At 37.6% G+C, this 27,355-nt stretch overlaps 1 protein-coding gene across 2 annotated transcripts in view; it reads right to left on the bottom strand.

Moving 5' to 3' along the window:
- The window catches only part of LOC127621845 (lethal(3)malignant brain tumor-like protein 3), a 94,034-nt gene that overhangs the window by 34,043 nt on the left and 32,636 nt on the right, over positions 1 to 27,355 (bottom strand). For both annotated transcript variants that reach the window (XM_052095610.1, XM_052095611.1), the window contains exons 14-17: positions 26,750 to 26,860; positions 11,408 to 11,522; positions 6,634 to 6,736; positions 1,382 to 1,525 (exon numbers count right to left, since the gene is read on the bottom strand). In XM_052095610.1, coding sequence (XP_051951570.1) covers positions 1,382 to 1,525; positions 6,634 to 6,736; positions 11,408 to 11,522; positions 26,750 to 26,860 — 473 coding nt within the window. The remainder of the gene's footprint in view (positions 1 to 1,381; positions 1,526 to 6,633; positions 6,737 to 11,407; positions 11,523 to 26,749; positions 26,861 to 27,355) is intronic.

Raw genomic sequence — 27,355 nt, 5'->3', positions numbered from 1 at the left:
AAAATGGTTTGGAATCTTTAGAGGCTGTTTTCTCTAAAACAAGGCCATCATTTCAATGATATCTCTGCAACGGTTTGGGACAGAAACCTTTTATTGTAGTGCATTCACTTCAAAAGGTTGGTTGGCTGCAGGCCATTTTGAAACTATTTTCACAAAAAATAACATTTAAATGTGCACTTTCTTGACATCTGAATGTTCACATTTGTTATTGTGAAGTGAAAACTGCTAAAACATTTTACAGAAATAATAGCAAGAAAGTTGTTTTTGTTAATAAATCAATTAAATTTAATAGTGATGGGTATCAGCTATACTGTATTTTTTATGTAAAACTTTATGTTTTTATGTAAGATTTGTAATACCTGCCTCAAAAATTATTTATAAAAAAAAAAAATGTGTACATAAGTGGGGTTGGTTTCCACATTGGTTTTAGGGTATAAACAAATAATAAAGAATTCATAACCTCTACACATACACACTATTTACCAACTCAATACCTCTAAATGCACACATATATATAACAATTATTATTATTTTTATTATTAGTCCTACTACACATACACATGGTTCAAGCTAACCCAGTGATACAATTAGTTACTTTCATTTATGTGATAACATTTTATTTTATTAATATAAAACAAGTATATTTTCAAGTATTTTCATATTAATTCCAAACTGTAAATTAACTAATCAAATTAAAATGTTATCCAGAAATCATATACTTTGTACTAAACGGACAGTGTGTGTCCGTTTAAAAGTTAAAAGTTAAAGTAATCATTTCCGACAAGTGTTTAGAAAGCAGAATGAAATGGTAATAATGTCAAATTTGGAAAATGTTTTAATTAGTCAACATTGTCTGCCCCTAAAAAAATTATTGAGTCAAATCCTCTGTTTTCTAATGTATAGAAATGCACATCCTTCTGTCTAGCTACTGTAACTATACATCGCTAAGTAAAGGCCATTAAAGGTGCTGTAAGTGATTTCTTCATGGAAAGTATGCAAAAACCTTTCCTACTCCCTGAAAGATATCACTGAAATAAGTGTCATGAGATATCTCTCCGGTCTCGGTGACAGCTCTAGACTTTACACAGCAAACAAAAACACGTCCACTGACCACAGTCCCATTACGCTCTCTGCTCGTCAATCATTTTGGCCATTTTCATAGTGCTGCTATTTCAGTTTTAAATGTTTAATCGTATAACATTATATCAACATGAAAATATCACGTTATGACTCTGGCTCTGAATATCTCCAGTCACGAACACACACAGATGATATCCAGATGTTGCTCGAGAGCACAAAGTTACATAGTGCAGCTTTTAAATCTTAAGTTAGTGTTGACATTGAGCTGTATCAAAGGTGTGAGAGCAGATATGACACTCACTCATCAGTGTTGGCTGAAATCTCAGAGTTTGGTTCTGCTCTGTGTGGCCGACCCACTCCAGTACCCGGCATCTCTCCACTCAAGCGGTCCGGCAGAATCGAATCCTTATTAAGGTTGATGTCAGAGTACGGGCAACCCACAGCACTGAAATGCCCAAAAAGTCTCTTTTTGCAAACACATCCCAAAAGTCATTTTTATCATTTAGTTTTTACTATACTCCAACTTAGTCCACCCAAAGATGAAGATGGTGTAATTTACATTTTGTTCTAACTCATATGCTGTCACTTTATTCCTGGGGTACAAAAGTAGAATTTCTGAAGAATCTTTACACAGCTCTGTCCAACAACATAGTTACATAGTCAAAGCTCCATAAAGGACTAAAAAACAGAAAAAGTGCACTTTATTCCATGACATCAGAAGGCATACGATAGCTTTGTGGAAGGAACAGACTTAAATCTAAACCTTTAATCACCGATAGTTCCCCTCCGCTAAAAACCGTGCCGAGCCCAAATTCAGAATTTATCTATGTCTATATTCAAAAATGTCATTGACACCAAAACAATATTGCTCCTTGTGTGTAACTGAACACAATGCGCCAGGTTTAAATTCTGTACACAAATGCAGGCTTCACTTTTTGAACAAGATTATCAGTCAATAAGGACTTACATACACAAAGTTAAGGCTTTATAAGACTTGGAATATAACATACAACTTGCATGGACTACTTTTATGCTACTTTTTTTTTTTTTTTTTTTAAGTTATGTTTGTGAATGTTTTGTCAGTTTTAGAGCTTTTGTTGTACCACTACGAACTATTATAGAATGAAAAGAGTTGCTCAAAGATTCTTCTTGCTTTCTCAGCATACATCATACAGGTTTGGAATGACATGAAGTTGAGGTAATAATGACAGAAGTTTTGTGCTGCTGCCAGCAATTCACACTCAAATTTAAAACTTTACCATTTAAACATACTGTGGACTAACTGGTCTAATTTTTACCAGTAAAATTCCCCCCCAGAATTAAAAAATGTTTCTTGTTGTTGTTGTCCAAATTTTGTAAGCATGCAATTCTGGTTCCGTTCAAACCATCTCCTCTGAATAGTCTTATGTTATTAGCAGCCTTATATCACAAAATGCTGATATGAAATGTAGGTGGCGCTCAAACACATTTTAGCCCTTACAGATGAGCTCGTCCATAGACATTCAGTCTAAATTTCAGTTCAAGCACCACCCCTGTTTTTTATAGAATAGCTTGGACTCTGAGTGTCATTAGAAAGCTGAGATCCTCCCCTTTGCGTAGATATATAACATTTTATCATTCATTGTCATATGAATGATAAACATATATTTCTCATGATTTGTTTAGCATGCTTTTCCTGCAAGATTGCATATTTTGTTCTGGATATCATTGGATTATTCAGTCAAGCAAGCTCACAGACAAGTATACAATAGCTCATTTTTTTTAAATAACTCCCTAATGCTGAGTTTACACTACATGATTTTAGGCTTGCCGACAGTTTTGTTGAGATAACCGACAAAAGGCCGAAATCATAGGCAAATCAGAGCTCGCTCCCGTGAGCGACGATCGCAGTGTATGAATTATCAAAGATGCGATCTGAGAGAATCACAGACTCCAGAATGTTAAATATCTGGACCTGTCTGCAATTCCAAATCGTGCAGTGTGAAATATGTTTTGACTGAACACAGCGGCAGCATTGACCTACAGCCAATGAGAGAGCAAGAAACGAGGCACGGGAAGTTTCAGTGGGAGGAGTCCTGATGTACCTGCAACAGGCTGCGGTATCAAGAATGTCTCATTGGACTGAAGCAATGGAGGAAATATTATTGGAACATTGGCAGGAGCACCAGATTTGATGTTTCATCTGAACTGTAGCACAACCGGGTGGAGAAAGAGAAGAGGTGATTAAAAACATACACATCATATTCTGAGCATATGATCATGCATTGGTTTTCATATCTTGTATCACTTCTCGTGTGTACTCTGTTGTGAAACGTAATTTGGAGTCCAGACAGAGTCGTCGGGGATTCATCAGCAGTGAAATGTCTTGTAATGTGTTCACCGCTGTCGCCGATTTGTCGTGTAATTTGAAAACGCCACGACTTCAGTGACAAGATAGACAGTTGTGTGATATGAACAGTACCACGATCAGACGTCTTTGAAAGTCGTGTACTGTGTAGGAGCCATAAGGTAAAAGCAGATATAAAGTTTTTAGCTATTTGGGGATTACAGCAGCAGTTATCGGTGCATAAAAGAGACGTTTGTATTTGATGTCTTACAAATATCACATTTCACTTTGTGACTCTATTTAAAACCTTTTAAACTGTACTGTCCTGAGAATGAGAGCTTTCATTTGATATATGAATTGTCTATTTAAGTGCTATGAGAAATATTTTTATATTCATATTTCTACCACATAACCACTAGGTGGTGCTTATTTGTGACACAGATGTTTTAAGGCCATATTTTGTTATTTTAAGTCAAATAAAAGTGAAAGGTTATCTATGAAAAGTTAAGATATATGCCCGACTTGTGTACATGGGGATGAGCATTTTATGTGTAAACGATTTTGCAATATAGCGCCCCCTTTTGGACCCACCAGCGGGTCCACTGAGTTAAACAGGTTAAGCTGGCATAGGAGAAAGTATTTTTACCAACTAAAAAATCATACACTTTACTTTTAGATAATGACAGTGTCTGCATTCAAAAAGGAAAAATGACTCCTGCAATGCAGGTTTTCAAACTACTCAACAAATTCTACAGGATTGTTCACTTTTAAGAACTGTTTCAACAGTGTTTGTCTGGAGTTGGTGTTTATAATTCTTGTATTTCTGTCATGCTATGTTATTAAGAGGAGCAAATGACACTGTTTCAACATTCTCCATTATTGTCTTCATCTGTGAAACACAATTGGAGATGGTGAAGAAAAATGGACGGTGATCTATACTGCTAGGACATAAAAAACACCATAAAACAACTTTCATGCCATGTCATATGGACTACCTTTTCCCAACGTTTTGCTTTGTGTTTTCTAGAAGAAAGTCATTGAGGTTTGAAATGACATAATGGTAAGTGTTTATTTTTTGGTCAACTATATCTTTAAGTGTCTTAGTTAAAGGCACAATGGTCAGGGCTTATGACTTGCTCATTATGGAGCTGGAACCAGCTACCTACCGGCCTTGAGCTTTAGCCACTACACCACCCCATATAAAAACAATCATAGAAAAACAGAGATGGAGAGAGATTTTTTGTTCTTTCTCTTTCACTTCCACTGCTCTGAATCAAAGTTTGTATTGTTGGCCCACTTTCTTTTATTTAATCAGCCCACGCTCCAGTCGTTCTCCCTGTAAATATTAAATATTAACAAACACACACACGCGAGAGAACGACATTTAAAGATGACTCACTGATGCCAACTATCCCTCACAACACAATCCTATATCTCAGAGCAAACACATTTCATTTGATCTTGATCTTGAAAAAAATACAAGACATAAGCAGAATGATGGATGTATGGAAAGAGATATCCAAACATTAAGCTTTATGGCAGGTGAAGAGGTTTTAAGAGTCACATTTCCTGTAATTCCATACTGCACTAAAAGAGTGCAACAGTCGGGTTCTGAAAATGTATTTTATCTAGAGAGAATTTTTAATTTTTTTTAGCAAAAATCTATCGAGAGACCTACCATAAACTTCTGTTGAAGACACAAGTCAGAGTTTTCATTATCATTTGTAAAATGAGTAAATTCTAAATTCTGTGTGTGAAAATCCCAGAAGATCAGCAGTTACAGAAATACTCAAACAGCGCATCTGGCACCAACAATCATCAATGTGATTATCTAATCAGCCAATAGTGTAGCAGCAGTGCAGTGCATAAAATCATGCAGATACAGGTCAGGAGCTTCAGTAAGTGTTCACATCAACCAACAGAATGGGGAAAAATGTGATCTCAGTGATTTGGAGCATGGCATAATTGTTGGTTTCAGATGGGCTGGTTTGAGGATTTCTGTCCCTAGAATTTACTCAGAATGGTGCCAAAATAAAAACATCTAGTGAGCGGCAGTTCTGTATTTTCATTTTCATAGCAGCAAGTCCAAATTCCAAGCTTTTAAATAACAAATATTTTTCAAATAAGAAGCTTTTACTGAATTAGTTAACAGTTCCAGGTTAAAGGGTTAAAAATCAAAACTTTCTTACGGTTATTGGTAAAGGATACAATGAGCTATGAATTATCGTTTATCGTATCAGCCCAGAAATTCCATATCGGTGCTTCCCTACCTATGAGGTATCATTTGAAAGCTTAGAATCTGAACTTTTTAATAAATTCTGAATTGTGTTGAAAATTCTAGATGTACAAGTCATATATCAAATGATCATTCTCTGGAATCTGACAGTACAGATAATTATGTTGCCCTAATACCAGTTTCAAAAGAATCACAAAGTGAAATATGATTTCTGTAAGTCATCAAATACAAGCGTCTCTTTTATACTCCATCCAGAAGGAAAATCATGCAAAACAAATCATCAGAAAAATATGTTTTTGATTAATAATGATAAAATGTTTTATATAATCGCAAAAGTAAGGATCTCAACTTTCTAATGACACCAAGATTGAGGTTCTAGTCCACTCAGAGGCCAAGATATTCACAGAAACATCAAGGGTGTTGCTTGAACTGAAAATTAGATTGAATGTCTATGGACGAGCACATCTGTGAGAGCTAAAATGTGTTAGAGCGCCACCTACATTTCAGATATGTGAAATGTGATATAGAAAATTTTTTGTTTTCTAATACTTCCTTGCATCTAGTGGAATAAAATAAGACTTTTCAAAGTTAGGTAGTGTGAACAGAACCAGAATTACATATTTACAAATTTAAGACAACAAAAAGTTACGATTTTTTTTTTCTCCAAAAAACTTTGTTTGTCTTAAGACTAATTGGAGCCTTATTTATTATTTAGGGGGCTCTCTGAAAAATGTGTCACATTTATTTCCAATTAGTCCACAATTTGGAGAAAGTGCACCACTTCTAAATGCAATAGACGTGGATATAAACCTCCTCAGGTTTACTCAACAAAATCTACGGTCTGTCAGGGCTGCCGCCTGCCATTTTATATAATGATGGCCATCATCTCGTCAAAACAAATAATATCAAAACACTGACAACAATAAATATATATGAGGCTTGGCCTGCAGTGATGCTGAAAAGACACACACACACACACACACACACTCACCTGTGGTGTCCAGCATAGCGGGCTCCTTTGATGTGACCTACCCCTTTACAGCCTGGGGTGGGACAGCCGCTTTGCTCAGATGTCTCAACCATGTCGTGAGAAGCTATGAAAACACACACAAACACACATATAATAACACACATATAATCCTCACTCTGGAAACCTCAATGATCATTTTACAAATACACTGAGTGTCGACGGCGTTTCTTAAGCAGAAAAAAGCTTGTGGTTTTGGTAAGATATATTACTCATTACTATTATTAACGCACTTTTTGTCTAGTATTGTTATTTTCGGTGGTCCTTGGGTTGGCTGAGAGTCTGGTGGGGGGATCCTATGGGTTATCAACCTTTGTTCAAGATGAACATACACACATTTCCTATTCCGTCAGTATAGTTTATGTGTGAATATGCAGTGATAAACATTTCTAAATGGCATGTACTCTTTCATTGCCTTATTTCTTTCACAGTTTCCCTCATTTAGTTTCTCTCTCTCTCAGCAAGACGCTCATCCTGATGCCAGCTGCTGATTTCTAAACACTGCTCCATTCTGTTTCCATGGACACCGGAAATAAGTGATAGTGAGAGATAGTGAGAGAGAGAGAGAGAGAGAGAGAGAGAAAGATTACCATTATGACTGATTGAAGAAAAGCTTATTGTTCAACAGCATTTTCTCAGCATCCTCTGGGGCTAATAGGATACATTGGCATAAGAGAAAGATAGGTTTGTTAAAACGCTCCATCTCTCTTTCATTCTCTCTCTCTCTCTGCAATAAACCTCTCTCCAATTTTCCACTAAATGACACAGGGGAAAATTCAAAGAGAAATGGCTGTCATTTAGAGCGAGTGTAACAGTCTATTTACGCAGATGCCAGGCGATTACAAGTGCTGTTAGAGTGCCCATTATCTGACAACATTCAGGGCTGGGGTTACAGGAGTTTTGCTAGAATAAATGAAACATTTTGTTGAAAATTTCCTGTAAAAAGTAAGTTTGTTTAAAAACACTAAAAACATTCATATATGAAGCACCAAACACTAGCAATGTTGTTAAAAAAATAAAAAAATCTGTCATCATTTACTCACCCTCATGTCATTCTAAACATAAAATGACATGATTTTCAGCGAATGAATATGGTTTAAATTTCAGTCTGTTCCTCACACGGAGCGAGGAATGGGAGATTTGACCAAATTTACTGGTATATCATGATATGAAATATATCACAATAACGTTATACACTGATGAGCCAAAACATTATGACCACCTGCCTAATGTGCTTTTGGTCCTCCAAGTGCCACCAAAATAGCGCTAACCTGTTGAGGCATGGACTCTACAAGACCCCTGAAGGATTCCTGTTGTATCAGGCACCAAGACATTAGCAGTAGATCCTTCAAGTCCTGTAAATTGCGAGGTGGAGCCGCCATGGATCCAACACATCCCACAGATGCTCAATCGGATTGAGATTTGGAGAATTTGGAGGCCAGTGCAACATTTTGAACCCTTCATCATGCTCATCAAACCATTCCTGAATAATGTGTGCTCTGTGGCAGGGTGCATTATCCTGCTGAAAGATGTCACTGCCATCAGGGAATACCGTTAGCATGCAGGGGTGTACCTGGTCTGCATTATATCAAATATATTACATATTAAATAACAATATTGTAATGCATATTTTTGGATAAAGTCGCCTACAGCTTGCTCACTGGGGTTATTAATACAATTATCATTTAAACACTATTAAAAATCGTATTTTATCTAAATTACACAACGATGATTCATCGACATTATAGACATTACAGTTTTATCTTCTGTTAATGCTGATATTCTGTAAAGCTGCTTTGAAACGATGTGTGTTGTGAAAGGCGCTATACAAATAAAATTGACTTAATCCGGTCAGTGCATTAAATACTTTAACAAAATAAAAACTGCTTGCTCTTATTCATTTTCTCTTAAGTTGGAAGTTGACCAACATAATCAAAGTAAGTTAACCTTACCATAATGCTAAATTTCACAAACTGCTACATTTCACATAACGCTACATTTCACATAACGCTACATTTCACAAACCGCTACATTTCACATAACGCTACATTTCACATAACGCTACATTTCACAAACCGCTACATTTCACATAACGCTACATTTCACATACCGCTACATTTCACAAACCGCTACATTTCACAAACCGCTACATTTCACATAACGCTACATTTCACATACCGTTACATTTCACATAACGCTACATTTCACATAACGCTGCATTTCAGATACCGCTACATTTCACATAACGCTAAATTTCACAAACCGCTACATTTCACATAACGCTAAATTTCACAAACCGCTACATTTCACATAACGCTACATTTCACAAACCGCTACATTTCACATAACGCTAAATTACACATAATGCAAAATTTCACATAACGCTACACTTCACAAACCGCTACATTTCACAAACCGCTACATTTCACATAACGCTACATTTCACAAACCGCTACATTTCACATAACGCTACATTTCACATAACGCTAAATTTCACTTAACGCTAAATTTCACATAACGCTAAATTTCGCTTAACGCTAAATTTCACATAATGCTAAATTTCACTTAACGCTACATTTCACATAACGCTAAATTTCACATAACGCTACATTTATATTATTATTATAATAAACTCTCCTGAAGAAACTCAACTTCTTCTCAAAGCAATGCAACAAAGAAAATATTACACAAGTGAAAACATATCCAACAAAAATAAACACTGGATCAGGCTCTTATTGATTTAAGTATCTCTGTTGATATTATCTGAATATCTGAAGGCAAACATGGCCAGTTTGTTTCCTAATATCTAACATCATTCAAAATGAATTTGATGCGGTTTTCCTCATCAGTGGTGGTTAGAATGTTGGGCTGTCTAGCTATTTGAGACGTTTGACCCCGTCCATGTCTCTACAATTCTCTCAGTCACATGATAGATACCACACGTCACGTCACGATACCTACACATACACATATTTACATATCGCCAAATACATGATAGACTACTTTTAAAGCCCTTTTAATTTGAACGCAACATGATAATGCAAAGTGAATTGCTGACAAATGGTCCCTACACATCAAAAGCCTTTACAATAGATGGTGCTGATTCACAATAAGTGGCACAACGCAAGTCAACTGGTCTGCCCTCAACCTATCACAGAAGCTAAACAACCACGGATGATAGGACGAAAGACAAGCAAGTTCTCTAACAAGCTGAATGAAAAGAGAAATGCAAAGAAAAGCATTTTTCTACAAGATGCAGCAAGCGAGGATGAGTTTATTGTTGATTTGCTGAATGAGAGAGAAAATATTCGAGAGACTTTCACAAAAAGATCTGCTCGAACATTCTTTAAAACATCTTTTTTGTTCCACGGAAAGTCATACAGGTAAATGACGACAGAATGTTTATTTTGAGGCAAACTATTTCTTTAAAAGGAATATTCCAGGTTCAGTTCAAAGTTAAGCTCAATCAACAGAATTTGTGTTGATTCTCAGAAAATACAGAAAATACTCACAGATTTTTTACATTAAGTACAGACACAAAATGTAAACAATATGTGTTAACATGATTTCTGTGTGATCAAATTAATATTTTCAGTGTTGGGTTGCGTATTGATACAGATTTCCAGATTCAATTTGATTCCGATTCACAAGCTCTCGGTTCAATTCGAATCGGTTCATATGGGTTTATTTCAGTTATAATGACTCTTTTGCTTACATATAAAAGAAATGCTCTCCCAGCTAATGCTGTCAATTATACAGGGGACCTTTTAACTAGGAACATTAAGAATTTTTTTTTTAAATGAACAAATAAATGTATTCAATATGTAAATAAGATATTATATTTTTGTTACATATTTATTGTTAAATTGCATAATTTGTCTAATTTACATTAGCATTTACATTGAGTTGTTGAACACGTGCTAAAACCGGTATTGTCCCTTTAACAAAAAAATGGCATTTCTGTAAACAACACCTTTAAATGAGAACTAGTGAGGACACGAATGGATTGACCTCATCTGCGCCATGCATGATTAGAATAAAATGTTTAGTTTTTTTTGTTGTCTTTGGACTCATGGAACAACTTTTACTCTCAACACACTTTGAAAGATCTCGCTACTGAACACTTCATGACTAAACTACACAAACTACACATTTACAAGCCAGTTGACAAATATATTCACTTTAGTCACATAGTGCGAAATTTGGTTGCAAATGCGAGTGATTTCCTCTCATTGTAGTGGAGGGTTGTGCATTGAATGAAAGATCGATCTTGGGATTTAAGAATCGATATCGAGATCGTTCAAATGAAGATTTTTACCCATCACTTTTTCTGTGCAAGTTATATTCAATAACACTATTTCATTGCCATGAAGACGTAATGCTGTAATCCCTAAAACGACCGTAAAAACAATGAATTAAACAACATTGCTGCTCAAATAATACACAAGTTCTAACAGACGAATTAATGTAAGTGCTTTTATAAAATTATGAACTTCAAATTTCTGCCTTTAAAAGCTCAAAAACGTCCATTCTACAAGTCGAATTAATAGTATGCTTCAATAAAAATGATTACACATATTCTGTCAATTGATCAGGTATTGAACCTGGAATATTCCTTTAAGAATAAACACCAAAGAATTGTATTTTCATTTTATTTCTTATTTTCCATCAACCATTTTGCAGAATACCAGTAAACTGTGCCGTAGGGAGAAACTGGGTGAAATATTGTGGTACTCACTGATTGGGGGCTGCAGTGGATGTCCAGTTTTTGCGCACCACCCAGCAGGATGAATATCTGGGCTGTCTGCATCAATCCAGTAATCATATTCATCAGTCCAGCCATCAAAATGGATCTGAAACAGGGCAAGAAAACCACACCGGTCACTCTGATTGGTATATATTGTATACATACACACTACAGCTAAATTTGAGTGACTAATTTCATTCTGTACACAAAGAGTTTGCTCATTTCTGGGAATGACAACCATCTTCTACAAATAAATTCACCGCTACATAAATTTCACAAATGTAGCAGTTTGTGAAATGTAGCGTTATGTGAAATTTAGCATTATGGTAAGGTTAACTTACTTTGATTATGTTGGTCAACTTCCAACTTAAGAGAAAATGAATAAGAGCAAGCAGTTTTTATTTTGTTAAAGTATTTAATGCACTGACCGGATTAAGTCAATTTTATTTGTATAGCGCCTTTCACAACACACATCGTTTCAAAGTAGCTTTACAGAATATCAGCATTAACAGACGATAAAACTGTAATGTCTATAATGTCGATGAATCATCGTTGTGTAATTTAGATCAAATTCACAAATGCGTGAATTTACAAATAAATTCACGCATTTGTATTACAGAACCAAACTGAGCAACTAGAGACGGAATAAAGTGTTTCAAAGCAGCAGCTGTTAATGTCAGTTTACTGATAATTGCTTGTAGGTAATATTTCTTTCAACACAAATAGCTGACACAAATGAGTTCAACATGAGTTTCTTGTTTGAAGTCACAAGGAACCAACACATGGCCATCATTACAGGCTCGGGAGTGACTCCCATCAGACCCGGTTACAGAGCAAGTCGCTGAGGGTGCTCCTGAAACCAGTGTTGGTGCTCTGTATAAAGAGATGTCTTTGTACATGCATGCAGAAAGCTATGTCGGAATATGTTATCTGCAAGCACTGATCTAGTCAGTTAATATTCCTGTTTCACCAATAGTTAAAGTTTGGATTTGGCTTTGGAAACTAATCCTAGACCAGCAGTTATAGGCTGCTTTATCCCAGAGCAGAAATCGAAAGCAACAGGCGGAGGATTGAGTGAGATGATTCTGCAACTATTTTTTTAAACAATCAAATGCACATGTGTACTTTGGAGGCATGAAAGCAAAATGTTTTCAAATAAGGACACGCTGATTTGCAAGATCATACACATTTATAAGTTATGCAGGGATTTTATGTGTGTTCACCGGGATTCAAGGAAATCTGATTTGATTAGGCTTACATATTCAATTGAGGGTGCTCTAACATTGGTTTAGGGTGCACCTTCATGCAGCCCCATAGACCCGGGCCTGACTCTTGTATAGCGCAAAACAGTGCCTGCCCACTTTTTCTGCCGTATTGGTTCTGAAACTATTTTTCCCATTAATTTCTTCCATTCAGATTTCAAAATAGAGTTTAGATGAACCAAACCAACCAGCTCCCGAGGTGAATCTACAGAACAACCTATATAATATGAAGGAGAAGAGTATTTGAAAATCAAGACTTAATGTACTTTCATGAGGAAATGAACTAGAGACCCCCCAAAAAAATAATACTATCAATTTAAAGTTGTTGATAATAAGTATAGATTCAATATACAGTATATAGATTTTATAGCAAAATAAAGGGAGACCGCCTCGATTGCATCATTCACAATGCCTCATGGGAGTGGGTGGTCGCCGCAGAGCTCTTTTGCCACACTTTGTTCGTCACAGTTCTCTGATTGGTGGGTTGTTTCTCTCTTTAGATTCAGGAGTAGTCTAGAGCTTCATCTGGAATTCCACTGTTAAACGCGATTGTTTTTTAAATGATGGTGAAATAATGCAGACTGATGGTTTCAATAGAAGCATGTAACATCGATTAACAATCTCAGAGCTCACGGTAAGTCTGTCTTTAAAGGTTTAAGGAAAAAATTCAAAGGATTTCAACTTTCAGAACCCAGCTGTTGTGCTCTATTCCGTATACGCAATGACCATGATGAATACATTTAATCACAGATCACTTCAAGAGGATTGTTCCTGTACTTGTTTGGTGATAAATCAAGATTATTTTCTTATATAAGGTACAAAGCGCCACAAGGCACATCATATTTTCAGGAAGAACAGCTTGGGTAGTACATTTTCAAGTTCCCTTGAGAAGATTATCTTCATTTTGTAACTCACATCTCTGGAGATGTGAATTTCCAAACTGGAATCACAAAGAAATTTAAGCAGTGTGCAGAATGCTGGCAGGGAGATTTGGTCATATTGCGTTGTACACTCTCAGAGCGACATTCAAAACTAAAGCGAGAAGAAAAGAGCAACAGCCTGCAGCCTTAAATGACAGCTTTGAAGAAACACGGAATGAGCCGCTGTGGCGACAGCAGGATCATGGAGCGGCGAAAGAGTCAAGCAGTGTTTTAGTGGTGCTGACGGCACAGCTGACAGCCATTATGTGGAGGCTGAGTGCAAAGGTTTGAGCTGTCCATCCAGACCAGACCGGCTATTGTAATTCACCGTGTGATAGACTGAGATTAAGAAATGTTTCATTTATATTGCTATATCTATTGCCTACCTACAGTATCTACCTATACATACCCATCCATCAATTCTATACATCCCATCTCAATTTATTGATCTCTCTATCCACATCTCTTTTTTACTTTCACTGATCTCAGAGATAGCTGAGGCGTCCTAGATAACCAAAGACTTGGATGTAAAGGCCTTTAGAAACTATGGGTGGAATGCTTCTTAACCCCAATACACAAAAACGACTCTTTAATAACTTCTATTAATGGAAAGCTAATGAAGACTTTTATTCACCAGTTTAAGGAATAATTCAACCAAAAATGAAAGCTCTGTCAGTATTTAATCACCCTCTTATCAAACATGTATGCTGATATTTATTCCAGTAGAACACAAGTCTGCCTGTCAAGCTCCACAAAGGACAAAAAACACCAACAAAGTAACATTAATTAGTTCATTTGACATGTGCGCTATATGCCACTTAACATTACTTTACACTTTTGCATTTCCTCATGATAAGTTTTGTGTTCTCACTGAAAAGAGTGGGGGAAGGCAGGTCTACCTTCTTCTAGTAGCCAATCAAATTCGATTTTTTTTCTTGACCAGTTTACTCTGACCTGATAGGTTTAATAACATGCTTCTTCTTCATATGGCTCAGAGTCATTCCTCTGGGTATCTCTCCTCTCTTGAAAATTAAACTGAAATATTATCACAAACATGATTGAATTATATTCACTATTAACTATCACTGGCAGGGCATTTTGGTGAATAGATGGAATTAGCTGGTATCAAAGACGTAAACCATATAAAACAAACTCTGTGAATAGATAGATAGATGGTTTACTTGTATCATTTATTTTTTTAGAATGAGTTCAATCCATCCAACCATTTGCCAAGCCAATGATAATTGAAAGTAAGTAAAATAATGAACAGCAACAAGAAGAAACATTTGAACACCAGATTGAGATTTATATTAATAAATGGTGTCAGCTCAACTTCACAATCACAATAAAATAATGTGTATGTATTAATATTTCAGTTGTCAGATTCAACTTTCAAGATAGATTGAAGATAGTAGAGATACCCAGAGGAACAACACGTAGCTATATGAAGAACAAGCTGTCTGTCATGTTATTAAACCAATCAGGTCAGAGTACACTGTTCAATGAAAACCTATTTTGATTGCTTACTAGAAGCAGGTAGACCCACTTTCTCCCTCACACTTTCAAAACTCTTTTGAGTGAGAAATTCATGCCAAAAATATGTGTGAAACAAAGGGAAAATGGACCAGTGTATATTGGATTATTTTACACATACAGACTGATTTTACACGGTCAATCCGTTTTGCTGTTCATGACAACCTTTCTTTACTTGCTGATTGCAGGATTTCAATGTTTTTGGTCGTGTTTAGGTCGCACAAACAGTGCCAAAAGTGTCAGAAGAATACACACCAAATTTACTTAGTGTTAATACGCAATTATAGATTCACAAAACATAAATTACACTTAAGCAAAGCATTTAAGTATTGCTAATATTTTTTTCTTAGGCTTGCAACTTCATTTACAGCTTTACAAAACATTCTGTGTGCATGCAATTTATTTGTACATATTTCCTGTATTATCACTGTGGTGCCACTATGGATATCATGCTTAAAATCTGGTTACTGTTGTTTAACTATGGTAAAGTATTGCAAGTTTATTGAGAGGGAACGCAAAACTATTTCCGGAAAAAAATAAACATTCCTTCCATGTCCACTAAGGGGTTCCGTAGAAAAGACCTGCATAAAGATTTTTCAAAACAATTCTCCTTTTGTCTTCCACAGAAAAAAATGGCAGCGCGTTAATAAAATGAATTTTAATTTTTGTCAAACATTTCTCATCATGCTATCTGCATTAATTTTATAGCTCTACACTCTTACTGTAGGTCAACTTATGTCCATTTTAGTGTCTTCTAAGGAATTTCTAGGTGAAACATCTCTTGTTTCTCAAACTGATACATCTATGAAACCTAACTAAGAACTCAATTATATTTCCTGAGCTATTAAAAGACCAACCTCTAAGAAATAACATTGTCCTCTGGGTATTCAATAACCAGTCCTGGAGCTCATGTAAGTGAAGATTGTGGTGAAGAAGGTGAAGATAGAGTGACAGAGAGTGGAGGTGGAGGTCATGCAACAAGATGGACATGTGTAAACAAGTACTGATTGTATGTGTAAGAGAGAGGTTGAAGGGTGGAATTCTCTGGACCTCTCGATGTGAGTCTATTATAAATTGATCTGATGGATGAACAGAGACACGGAAAACAAGAACACTGGAGTGAGAGCGAGAAATGACAGCTCTGTGAGTGAGTGTGAGACAGACAGAGAGACCTGTTATCTCACTCAGTCGGTGAGAGACACAAGGGAATAATGTGTTTGGATAATTATGCCCCCTTTAAACCAACATGTACAATCACACTAAGGCTGGATGATATACAAGCTATATATATACTCACCTAAAGGATTATTAGGAACACCTGTTCAATTTCTCATTAATGCAATTATCTAATCAACCAATCACATGGCAGTTGCTTCAATGCATTTAGGGGTGTGGTCCTGGTCAAGACAATCTCCTGAACTCCAAACTGAATGTCAGAATGGGAAAGAAAGGTGATTTAAGCAATTTTGAGCGTGGCATGGTTGTTGGTGCCAGACGGGCCGGTCTGAGTATTTCACAATCTGCTCAGTTACTGGGATTTTCACGCACAACCATTTCTAGGGTTTACAAAGAATGGTGTGAAAAGGAAAAACATCCAGTATGCGGCAGTCCTGTGGGCTGAAAATGCCTTGTTGATGCTAGAGGTCAGAGGAGAATGGGCCGACTGATTCAAGCTGATAGAAGAGCAACTTTGCCTGAAATAACCACTCGTTACAACCGAGGTATGCAGCAAAGCATTTGTGAAGCCACAACACGCACAACCTTGAGGCGGATGGGCTACAACAGCAGAAGACCCCACCGGGTACCACTCATCTCCACTACAAATAGGAAAAAGAGGCTACAATTTGCAAGAGCTCACCAAAATTGGACAGTTGAAGACTGGAAAAATGTTGCCTGGTCTGATGAGTCTCGATTTCTGTTGAGACATTCAGATGGTAGAGTCAGAATTTGGCGTAAACAGAATGAGAACATGGATCCATCATGCCTTGTTACCACTGTGCAGGCTGGTGGTGGTGGCGTAATGATGTGGGGGATGTTTTCTTGGCACACTTTAGGCCCCTTAGTGCCAATTGGGCATCGTTTAAATGCCACGGCCTACCTGAGCATTGTTTCTGACCATGTCCATCCCTTTATGGCCACCATGTACCCATCCTCTGATGGCTACTTCCAGCAGGATAATGCACCATGTCACAAAGCTCGAATCATTTCAAATTGGTTTCTTGAACATGACAATGAGTTCACTGTACTAAAATGGCCCCCACAGTCACCAGATCTCAACCCAATAGAGCATCCTTGGGATGTGGTGGAACGGGAGCTTCGTGCCCTGGATGTGCATCCCACAAATCTCCATCAACTGCAAGATGCTATCCTATCAATATGGGCCAACATTTCTAAAGAATGCTTTCAGCACCTTGTTGAATCAATGCCACGTAGAATTAAGGCAGTTCTGAAGGCGAAAGGGGGTCAAACACAGTATTAGTATGGTGTTCCTAATAATCCTTTAGGTGAGTGTATATATATATATATTGGAGACCAAAAGTTTGGAATAATGTACAGGTTTTGCACTTATGGAAAGAAATTGGTACTTTTATTCACCAAAGTGGCATTCAACTGATCACAATGTATAGTCAGGACATTAATAACATGAAAAATTACTATTACAATTTAAAATAAAATTTCCTCAGAAGTTCTCATCAAACAATCCTCCATGTGCAGCAATGACAGCTTTGCAGACCCTTGACATTCTAGCTGTCAGTTTGTCCAGATACTCAGGTGACATTTCACCCCACACTTCCTGTAGCACTTGTCATAGATGTGACTGTCTTGTCGGGCACTTCTCACGCACCTTACAGTCTATCTGATCCCACAAAAGATCAATGGGGTTAAGATCCATAACACTCTTTTCCAATGTCTGTGTTTCTTTGCCCACTCTAATCTTTTCTTTTTGTTTTTCTGTTTCAAAAGTGTCTTTTTCTTTGCAATTCTTCCCATAAGACCTGCAGCCCTGAGTCTTCTCTTTACTGTTGTACATGAAACTGGTGTTGAGCGGGTAGAATTCAATGAAGCTGTCAGCAGAGGACATGTGAGGCGTCTATTTCTCAAACTAGAGTCTCTGATGTACTTATCCTCTTGTTTAGTTGTACATTTGTCTTTCTGGCCTTGATAGAGACAGTTGTTCTTTGTCTTTGAAGACTGTGGTGTATACCCTTGTATGAAATCTTCAGTTTTTTGGCAATTTCAAGCATTGTATAGCCTTCATTCCTCAAAACAATGACTGACTGATGAGTTTCCAGAGAAAGTTGTTTCTTTTTGCCATTTCTGACCTAATATTGACCTTAAGACATGCTAGTGTATTGCATACTGTGGCAACTCAAAATATTGTTTGAAGCGCTTAATTGCAAGTAACAAGATGTCCTTGATCAGAACTGTTTATTCTGCTTCATTCCCAAGAGTATAGCCAATTTCAAATTTACCCAATTTTATGCAACAGTTATTTATAAAATGTATAGTTATTTCAGAAATAAAGGTATTTTCTCACAATATACTACAGCTTGTATGTATAATCACAGAATAACGCAGACACAAACACAGACGTATAAATGCAAACCACCACGTTGACTACTTTTGCGAAGCCAACGGCGGTTCTACACAGAAGTATAAACCGGCCTTTTGGGGCTGTTTACAATGAATGTGTTTTTGCATGCGTTTGTATTATCCAAATGTTTTCCTATTTAAACTCGTGCTGGCCAGACGTCTTTGACAGTTGCCCTATTCTGTTTTATTCGTTGTACTCATTTATTAGAATCTAGCTTTTCTTAGCGCAGGTGTCACAAAGAATCAACATTCTAAGAAGTTTGGGCTGCAAAGAGGACTTTGTGCGACTGTTACATTGTTACACATGATTCCAGGTCGTTTTTACCAAGCAACATTTCAACGCTTAATAAACAGTAAGCCAATGTTTTGTTTTAGTTTTTCACTCTGGTGTGACGAGGGGCTACCGTGTCTTGTTAAAACTGTGTATGTTAACTGTTTCACAAATTTACTTGAAGAACAAGAACATGTAAAGAGAGATTTCGGGTTCAGGCTTAAAATGTGACATTACCGGTCGGGTCAGGTTGGGTCACACGGTCTCGTGTACGGGCCGGGTTCAGGCTTCAACATAATTCCCTTTGTGGTGGGGTAAGAAAGAGACAGACATAGAGGGTGCGGCATCAGGCCTTTGGAGAGACTTTATTTTAAATAATAAACAAACATAAAACATAAAAAGGATAAAACAAAGTGTCCAAAGGGAACACGTGTCCAAAAAGAAAGGGAGTCTGGCATCCTCACGGTGTGCTGGGGGTATGGGACAGTAGGATAATTGTAAGAGGGTAAGGTCCATGTAAAAGGGGCAGGGTTGCGAGGGGTGGCGCCTTCTTTCAGCGGCTCTGCTTCCCTGAGGCCACGATGCTTGAGGGGAATGGCTGCATGGCATCCAGGTCCATCTGCCGCGATGCATGCTCCAATCCAGCATGTCATTTGCACCATGGTTCTGGGGAAGACAGTGCAGGTGGCACATTTAACTCACTGCCAGGATCCCTACCTGCTCCCATCCTGGACCTGTGAGAACACCAGCGTGCATGCACGGGGGCTAGAGTCTCAAGTAGAGGTGCTCTCTGCATAGTGGTGATGAGGCTGGATGAGGCCTCATCATGCCCTGCCAAACGGGGATAGACACTGCACCCCTCCACTGTCCTGCCCACTCCAGTTGTGGAACTGGTTGAAGAACAGCCCACTGAATAGGAGGGCGACGATGATCCAAGAAAGGTAGTGTGCTGTTCTGTTACACCTTGTAGATCTCTAGTTTAGTACAACAGCACGGTCGTAAGTGTGATATTGCTTAAATACTCTCAATAATTGTTTCCTATTTCAGTATGGTGAATCAAACACAATCCTTCCATGAATCATGATGTATATAATTGAAAGATATGTTCAACGCTGCCTTGAAAGCAGACACGTAATGAAAGGTCATACTACAGAGACTTCAATTGCAAAAATCTGCATTAGCACGATTCTCCTCCATATACAAACTCCAAACATTCATGTGTACGAATGGCAGATGTTTATCAGCCCCATAAGTGTGACTGAGCCAGGAGATAAGTTACAGATTGTGTAAAAAAAAAAAACAACTTTGTATATAGAGCACAGCTTCCCTCCAGCCACAGACAGGAAATGCACAGATGAGTCATGCTGATTGCTTTCTAAACTCTCTAACAGAAGCGTGAAAGATCAGATGCTGTAATGTGATCAACTGTGAGCAGAATTAGCAATGCATCAGAAGATCTTCACGCATCAGCACAAGAACAACAGCACGGTTAGAAAGGGGGAAAAGAAAGTCTGGATAAGAACTATAAACATACTTTATTTTTCAGAGCTCAAAAAGAGCGTAAAAAAGCAAAAACGGCGCAACTTTGTGACATCACACGGGTGAATACATCAACACATGACAGTCCAAATTTGCACGGCAATGATCAGAAACTTGTCCCACCGAGTCATGGTGAGGTAAGGAGGAGAAATCCAGAGAAATGCTAATATTACTGAGCACCAGAAGAACTAACAATAATATGTGGGGAAACGGAAGTGTAGCAGTAGTTCTCTCACGCAGACTCGTAGTAACATACACCATTCATTCCATTTTGGCGTCTCGTCCAATCATAATATAGAATCTACTTTATAACTCCACTGCTGTCGTTTATCTTTCAATAGTCATGTATGTTGATTATTCAATGTTCTTCGGTGTACGTGGTCTGATCATTTCCATTAAGTTACAGTGATGATTCTCGCGTTCTTCTCGTTTCTCCTCTCGTACGTAAAATCACAAAGATTTTCTTGATTTACTTATTAACATGTCTAGGTTGCTGTTCCCTTAAAGGGGAAGTATCATACGTCTCTGTGTGCCTCCTGATAACAAGTGGTGGTCTACTGCGCATCAACATTTCTAAACTCTGGGTCAGTATCTTATATGGTGACTAGCATGTCCCTTGACTTCCAGTCATGATAAAGATTCAAATATTCATCTTTCTATACTTATTAAATCCTTTTTATGTTTTGATGTTAATGTTTGCACATTTTATATTATGTATTTATATTGTCATTTGCCTGATAATCCCTTGTCCCCTTCATCAGGTACACCAATTTACGTCATTTACATTTTCTCAGGTAAGTGGTGTTAGTGCCAGGCCTTTAAAATACAAACCTAATAAATACGTTTAACTATCGCATGGTTTATTCAATTTGTAATTGGCGTTCATTGCTAATGATCATGTGAAGAGTTTATTGCAAATCATTATTTAATGGTATTTTGATTTAGTTTGATTAGTGGAGTGGTTGTGATGCTTATGACACTGTTTTAGAATTCATATTTTAGAGAAATTGTCATTGGTGTCAAAGTTCAACAATGAGTTTCTATGGGCAAAAACGGAATTTTAATTTTAATATTGTTAAGTTGGGCACTCATCTATTTCAAATATGTCCTGACTTTGTTTTTCTTTCTTATTTCTTTATACATCTAATAACCAATTAAACGTGTATTTTAGATTATTGATACTGGGATTGTATCTAAGCTTCAATACTATCAATTCACACAAGCTAGTCTATGTTTATTCAGGGTATGATGACAAGTATTTTTCATGTTATTGTTATATTCTGAAGACATGGTTGTCGTTCTGCGTGATTTTTTTTGTTTGTTTGTTTGTTTTTTTACTTTTGGGGGTTTAATTTTAATTAGGCCTACATTTTTTATGGGGTACGTTCCTTTCCCCTGCCGTCATCGTCTTCCAGCAGGATCTGACAGTTCTTATGCCAAAGGAAACTATTCTATCCCCATATTATGATTTTTCTCATTTAACCCAAGTCTTTCTGGTAGAAATGTTGTTCTTGCCACTATGCATAACCTTCTGAAGATTGCCAACACTAGAACCCCTGATCATTTCAGTCTGTTTCAATCAGTCTGTTATTAAAGGTAGCAGCAGTTAAAAACAATATTGAACCAGAAAGCAAACCCGCAGCTTGGTCGAGTCTGGTCATTCTCCTCTGATCTTAACAAGACATTTCTCTCCACAGAACTGCCGCTCACTGGATGTTTTGTTTTTGGCATCATACTGAGTAAATTCTAGAGACTGTTGTGTGTGAAAATCCCAGATATCCTCAAACCAGCCCGTCTGGCACCAACAATCATGCCACGCACCAAATCACTGAGATCACATTTTTCCCCATTCTGATGGTTGATGTGAACATTAGCTGAAGCATTAATTAATGCTCTATTTCAGGAAATAAATCTTCTTTATTAAACAATTTTAATTATTTATTTTTTTTGCACATTTCAATTACAACAAAACTCTCTGAAATTGTTGTTAATAAAATAAAAGTAATCTCGCTGAAATTGAGCATTAAATACATTACGTTCTACAGAAATATAAGACATTTAATAAGTTCTAAATTATGGCTAATACAGTTAATTATTAATTCTACATTCAGTTAATTATTAATTCATGTCTTATTCTTGCTTAACAAGTGAATTGTTTTGGACCCTTAAAATGAAGTGTTACCATATAGTATATATATATAATATCATTAAAACTGCCTGCCTAATATTGTGTAAGTAACCCTTGTGCCACCAAATCAGCACCAACCCGCATCTCAGAATAGCATTTGTGCTCTGTACAATTGTGGTGAGAAGAATGTAATCTCTGAATGCTATTCTGACATGCGGGTTGGTGCTGATTTGGTGGCACGAGGGGGACCAACACAATATTAGGCAGGTGATTTTATTGTTGTGGTTGATGTGTGTGTGTGTATATATATATATATATATACAGTGAGGAAAATAAGTATTTGAACACCCTGCTATTTTGCAAGTTCTCCCACTTGGAAATCATGGAGGGGTCTGAAATTGTCATCGTAGGTGCATGTCCACTGTGAGAGACATAATCTAAAAAAAAAAATCCAGAAATCACAATGTATGATTTTTTAACTATTTATTTGTATGATACAGCTGCAAATAAGTATTTGAACACCTGTCTATCAGCTAGAATTCTGACCCTCAAAGACCTGTTAGTCTGCCTTTAAAATGTCCACCTCCACTCCATTTATTATCCTAAATTAGATGCACCTGTTTGAGGTCGTTAGGTGCATAAAGACACCTGTCCACCCCATACAATCAGTAAGAATCCAACTACTAACATGACCAAGACCAAAGAGCTGTCCAAAGACACTAGAGACAAAATTGTACACCTCCACAAGGCTGGAAAGGGCTACAGGGAAATCGCCAAGCAGCTTGGTGAAAAAAGGTCCACTGTTGGAGCAATCATTAGAAAATGGAAGAAGCTAAACATGACTGTCAATCTCCCTCGGACTGGGGCTCCATGCAAGATCTCACCTCGTGGGGTCTCAATGATCCTAAGAAAGGTGAGAAATCAGCCCAGAACTATACGGGAGGAGCTGGTCAATGACCTGAAAAGAGCTGGGACCACCGTTTCCAAGGTTACTGTTGGTAATACACTAAGACGTCACGGTTTGAAATCATGCATGGCACGGAAGGTTCCCCTGCTTAAACCAGCACATGTCAAGGCCCGTCTTAAGTTTGCCAATGACCATTTGGATGATCCAGAGGAGTCATGGGAGAAAGTCATGTGGTCAGATGAGACCAAAATAGAACTTTTTGGTCATAATTCCACAAACCGTGTTTGGAGGAAGAAGAATGATGAGTACCATCCCAAGAACACCATCCCTACTGTGACGCATGGGGGTGGTAGCATCATGCTTTGGGGGTGTTTTTCTGCACATGGGACAGGGCGACTGCACTGTATTAAGGAGAGGATGACCGGGGCCATGTATTGCGAGATTTTGGGGAACAACCTCCTTCCATCAGTTAGAGCATTGAAGATGGGTCGAGGCTGGGTCTTCCAACATGACAATGACCCGAAGCACACAGCCAGGATAACCAAGAAGTGGCTCTGTAAGAAGCATATCAAGGTTCTGGCGTGGCCTAGCCAGTCTCCAGACCTAAACCCAATAGAGAATCTTTGGAGGGAGCTCAAACTCCGTGTTTCTCAGTGACAGCCCAGAAACCTGACTGATCTAGAGAAGATCTGTGTGGAGGAGTGGGCCAAAATCCCTCCTGCAGTGTGTGCAAACCTGGTGAAAAACTACAGGAAACGTTTGACCTCTGTAATTGCAAACAAAGGCTACTGTACCAAATATTAACATTGATTTTCTCAGGTGTTCAAATACTTATTTGCAGCTGTATCATACAAATAAATAGTTAAAAAATCATACATTGTGAGTTCTGGATTTTTTTTTTTAGATTATGTCTCTCTCAGTGGACATGCACCTACGATGACAATTTCAGACCACTCCATGATTTCCAAGTGGGAGAACTTGCAAAATAGCAGGGTGTTCAAATACTTATTTTCCTCACTGTATATATATAGGCCTATATATAAATGCCATACTGTCTAAAAGTCACATGAGATGTTTCACAAAAGCATTTGTTTTAAGATGGTTATTTATATCTTCAGATTTAGTGTGTGGAAATATAAATGTTAGACTTCCAAACATTACTTTTGCAAATAGAAATGATTAGAATAGAAGAACAGGGAGTCCTGCAACAGATGTCATGGCCCCCACAAAGCCCCCCAATGAACATCGAGTCAGTCTGAGATTACATAAAGAGACAGAAGCAATTGAGAATATATAGAAGAACTGTGGGGAATTCTCCCAGAAGCCTGAAACATCCAATCTGCCCACAACCAAGAACAACTGTGTCCAGGAGAATCTAGGAGAATTGGGGCTGTTTTAAAGGCAAAGGTGGTGACACCGAATATTGATTTAGCTTTTTATATGTTTACTGGACTTGGTATAGTGGACTAATTGATAAATGAAAACTATTTATGTCATTATTTTTGAAGACATCCTCACTATGCAACATTTTTCACAAGTGCCTAAAACTTTTGCACAGTACTGTTGTCACGAACGCTGGCGAGGGTGCCTCCTCAACCGGCCACCGGAGATCTGATTCACCTGAGTTTTAACCCTGAACTACATTTCCCATAAACCCACATACCTGGTCCAATTACCCCACAGCTGTTCCCGATCACATCCACGCTATTTAACCAGGCTTGTTTGTTGAATCATTGCGAAGTCTTGTTGGTTCCGACTACATCTCTGAGCGTTACTACTGTTACTACTACTGATCTCCTGTGTATTGAGCCTGCCTGTATTTACCACTACGTTTGTCTGCTGCCTGCTCTTCGTTATATTAACGCCTGTCAACCTGATTCTGATGTTTGCTGCCTGCCCCGATTCTCCGCCTGTCCCCGAACTCTGTTACCTGTGATATTCCTATCTGCTCATTCCTTGAACCTTGCCTGTATTCACCTGAACCCTGTCACCCAATAAAACCGCACATGGATCCCAACCAGCCTGAGTCCACGTTACAACTGTATATACATTATATATGTTTATTTATAGGATTATATGATATCATCATAAAAGCCCTGCTATTTAAAAAGTGTAAGAGTAATTCATGAATACTACAACACTCTTCTCTTGGAATGTTTCGATTAAATCGTCTCAATTCATAAATCACAATGCAGAAAACACAATACTATGTACTGTACACTTAAAGCCATTCATTCATTAATTCCTTACATTTATATAGTGCTTTTTTAGACACTCAAAGCACTTTACATAGTATAGGGGAACTCTCCTCAACCTCCACCAATGTGCAGCCATAGTGCACCAGTATGCTCACCACAAACACCCGCTATTGCTGGGGAGGAGATAGCGAATTTTGGGATGAGGATTATTAAGATGCCATAATAGATAAGGGCCAATGGGGGAATTTGGCCAGGACACTGAGGTACACCTCTACTCTTTACGAGAAAACCCCTGGGATTTTAAATGACCACAGAGAGTCGGGACCTCAGTTTAATGTCTCATCCAAAAGACGGTGCATTTTTAAAGTATAGTGTCACCCGTACCCCTGCGTTCAGGCCGGCCCACTTCGATCGAGCAGTGGAGAGAACCACCACTTAAAATAATTCGCTAGTTAAAAGCAACATTTAAAACATAGAAATAAGACATAATTAGGGCATAAATTGTTAGTAGACTATTTTATCTTAGATATAAAAGAGTTTGTATGATCATCATTATGATATCAGTTATGATTTCTAGTTCTAAAATAAACGAATAAAATAAAATTCCAAAAGAAATAATTTAATATCACATTAAAGTCACTCTTTTGGCAAATTGCACAGCGTGGATCAGATTAATACCTGCCTTTCATTCGTATTTATTGCTCTCACAGTTTCTGTTTCTGAAATGTCGTTCAGGCCTGATGATTCACTTTGCAGGTGCAATTAGATCCATTTGAATGGACACCGTTCTTTATTTTTTCAATATTGGAGGCACGCCGTATTGTAAGACGCAATCCTCTGCAGACTACGTTAGTAGATCTGCTCTGATATGTTTTTGCATGTGCTATCAAGTTTGCACGTGTTTGTACACAAACAAACCTTCAGTGAATCAGGGTAATGATTTAATGAATGTGCAAAATCTGGCAGACCCTTAATTCTCACCCTGAGTCGATGGTCATCCGTATCGACCACTGTGGCCACCCGGATCAGAACCGGATTCCTCCTGTCCACCACCTCCAACTTCATATTCACCTGAAAACTGTGAGCAGGTCTCTGCAGAGAGAGAGAGTGAGAGAGAGAGAGAGTGAGAGTTCATTTTTACAGTGTTTTTGTTTTAGTCATAGTTTTGTGACCTTTAAATGTCATATTTAATCTTTACATATTCAATCATTGAATTCATTTGACTCTGACATATGATTGAATCCACCAACAGACCAAACAATATTGATTAAAATTTTCAAACATTTTGAAAAAAAAATCACTTATTATAAACATTTATTTAGAAATGCACCAAACATAAGATTTATCAACATAAAATAGAAAATGTGAATATAATGAATATTCTGAAGTATTATCTACTTTTTAAAAGTTACTGTGGATATGAATGGACATTGCATTACATGTAGTGCATTGTTATGGCAAAGGTATGTTTACACAAGGGCTGAACATTTAATTGCATTTGCGATAATATTTTTTAACCGTAAAGGCTGCGATTACACACTGGTCACATGACACACGAGAGTAAACCAGTCTGCAGAGGAAGCATCA

The sequence above is a fragment of the Xyrauchen texanus genome, chromosome 28 (genome assembly GCF_025860055.1).
Source record: "Xyrauchen texanus isolate HMW12.3.18 chromosome 28, RBS_HiC_50CHRs, whole genome shotgun sequence".
Taxonomy (NCBI): domain Eukaryota; kingdom Metazoa; phylum Chordata; class Actinopteri; order Cypriniformes; family Catostomidae; genus Xyrauchen; species Xyrauchen texanus.
Note: the sequence above shows the minus strand (reverse complement) of the source record. Positions and strands in the feature narration are given on the sequence as shown.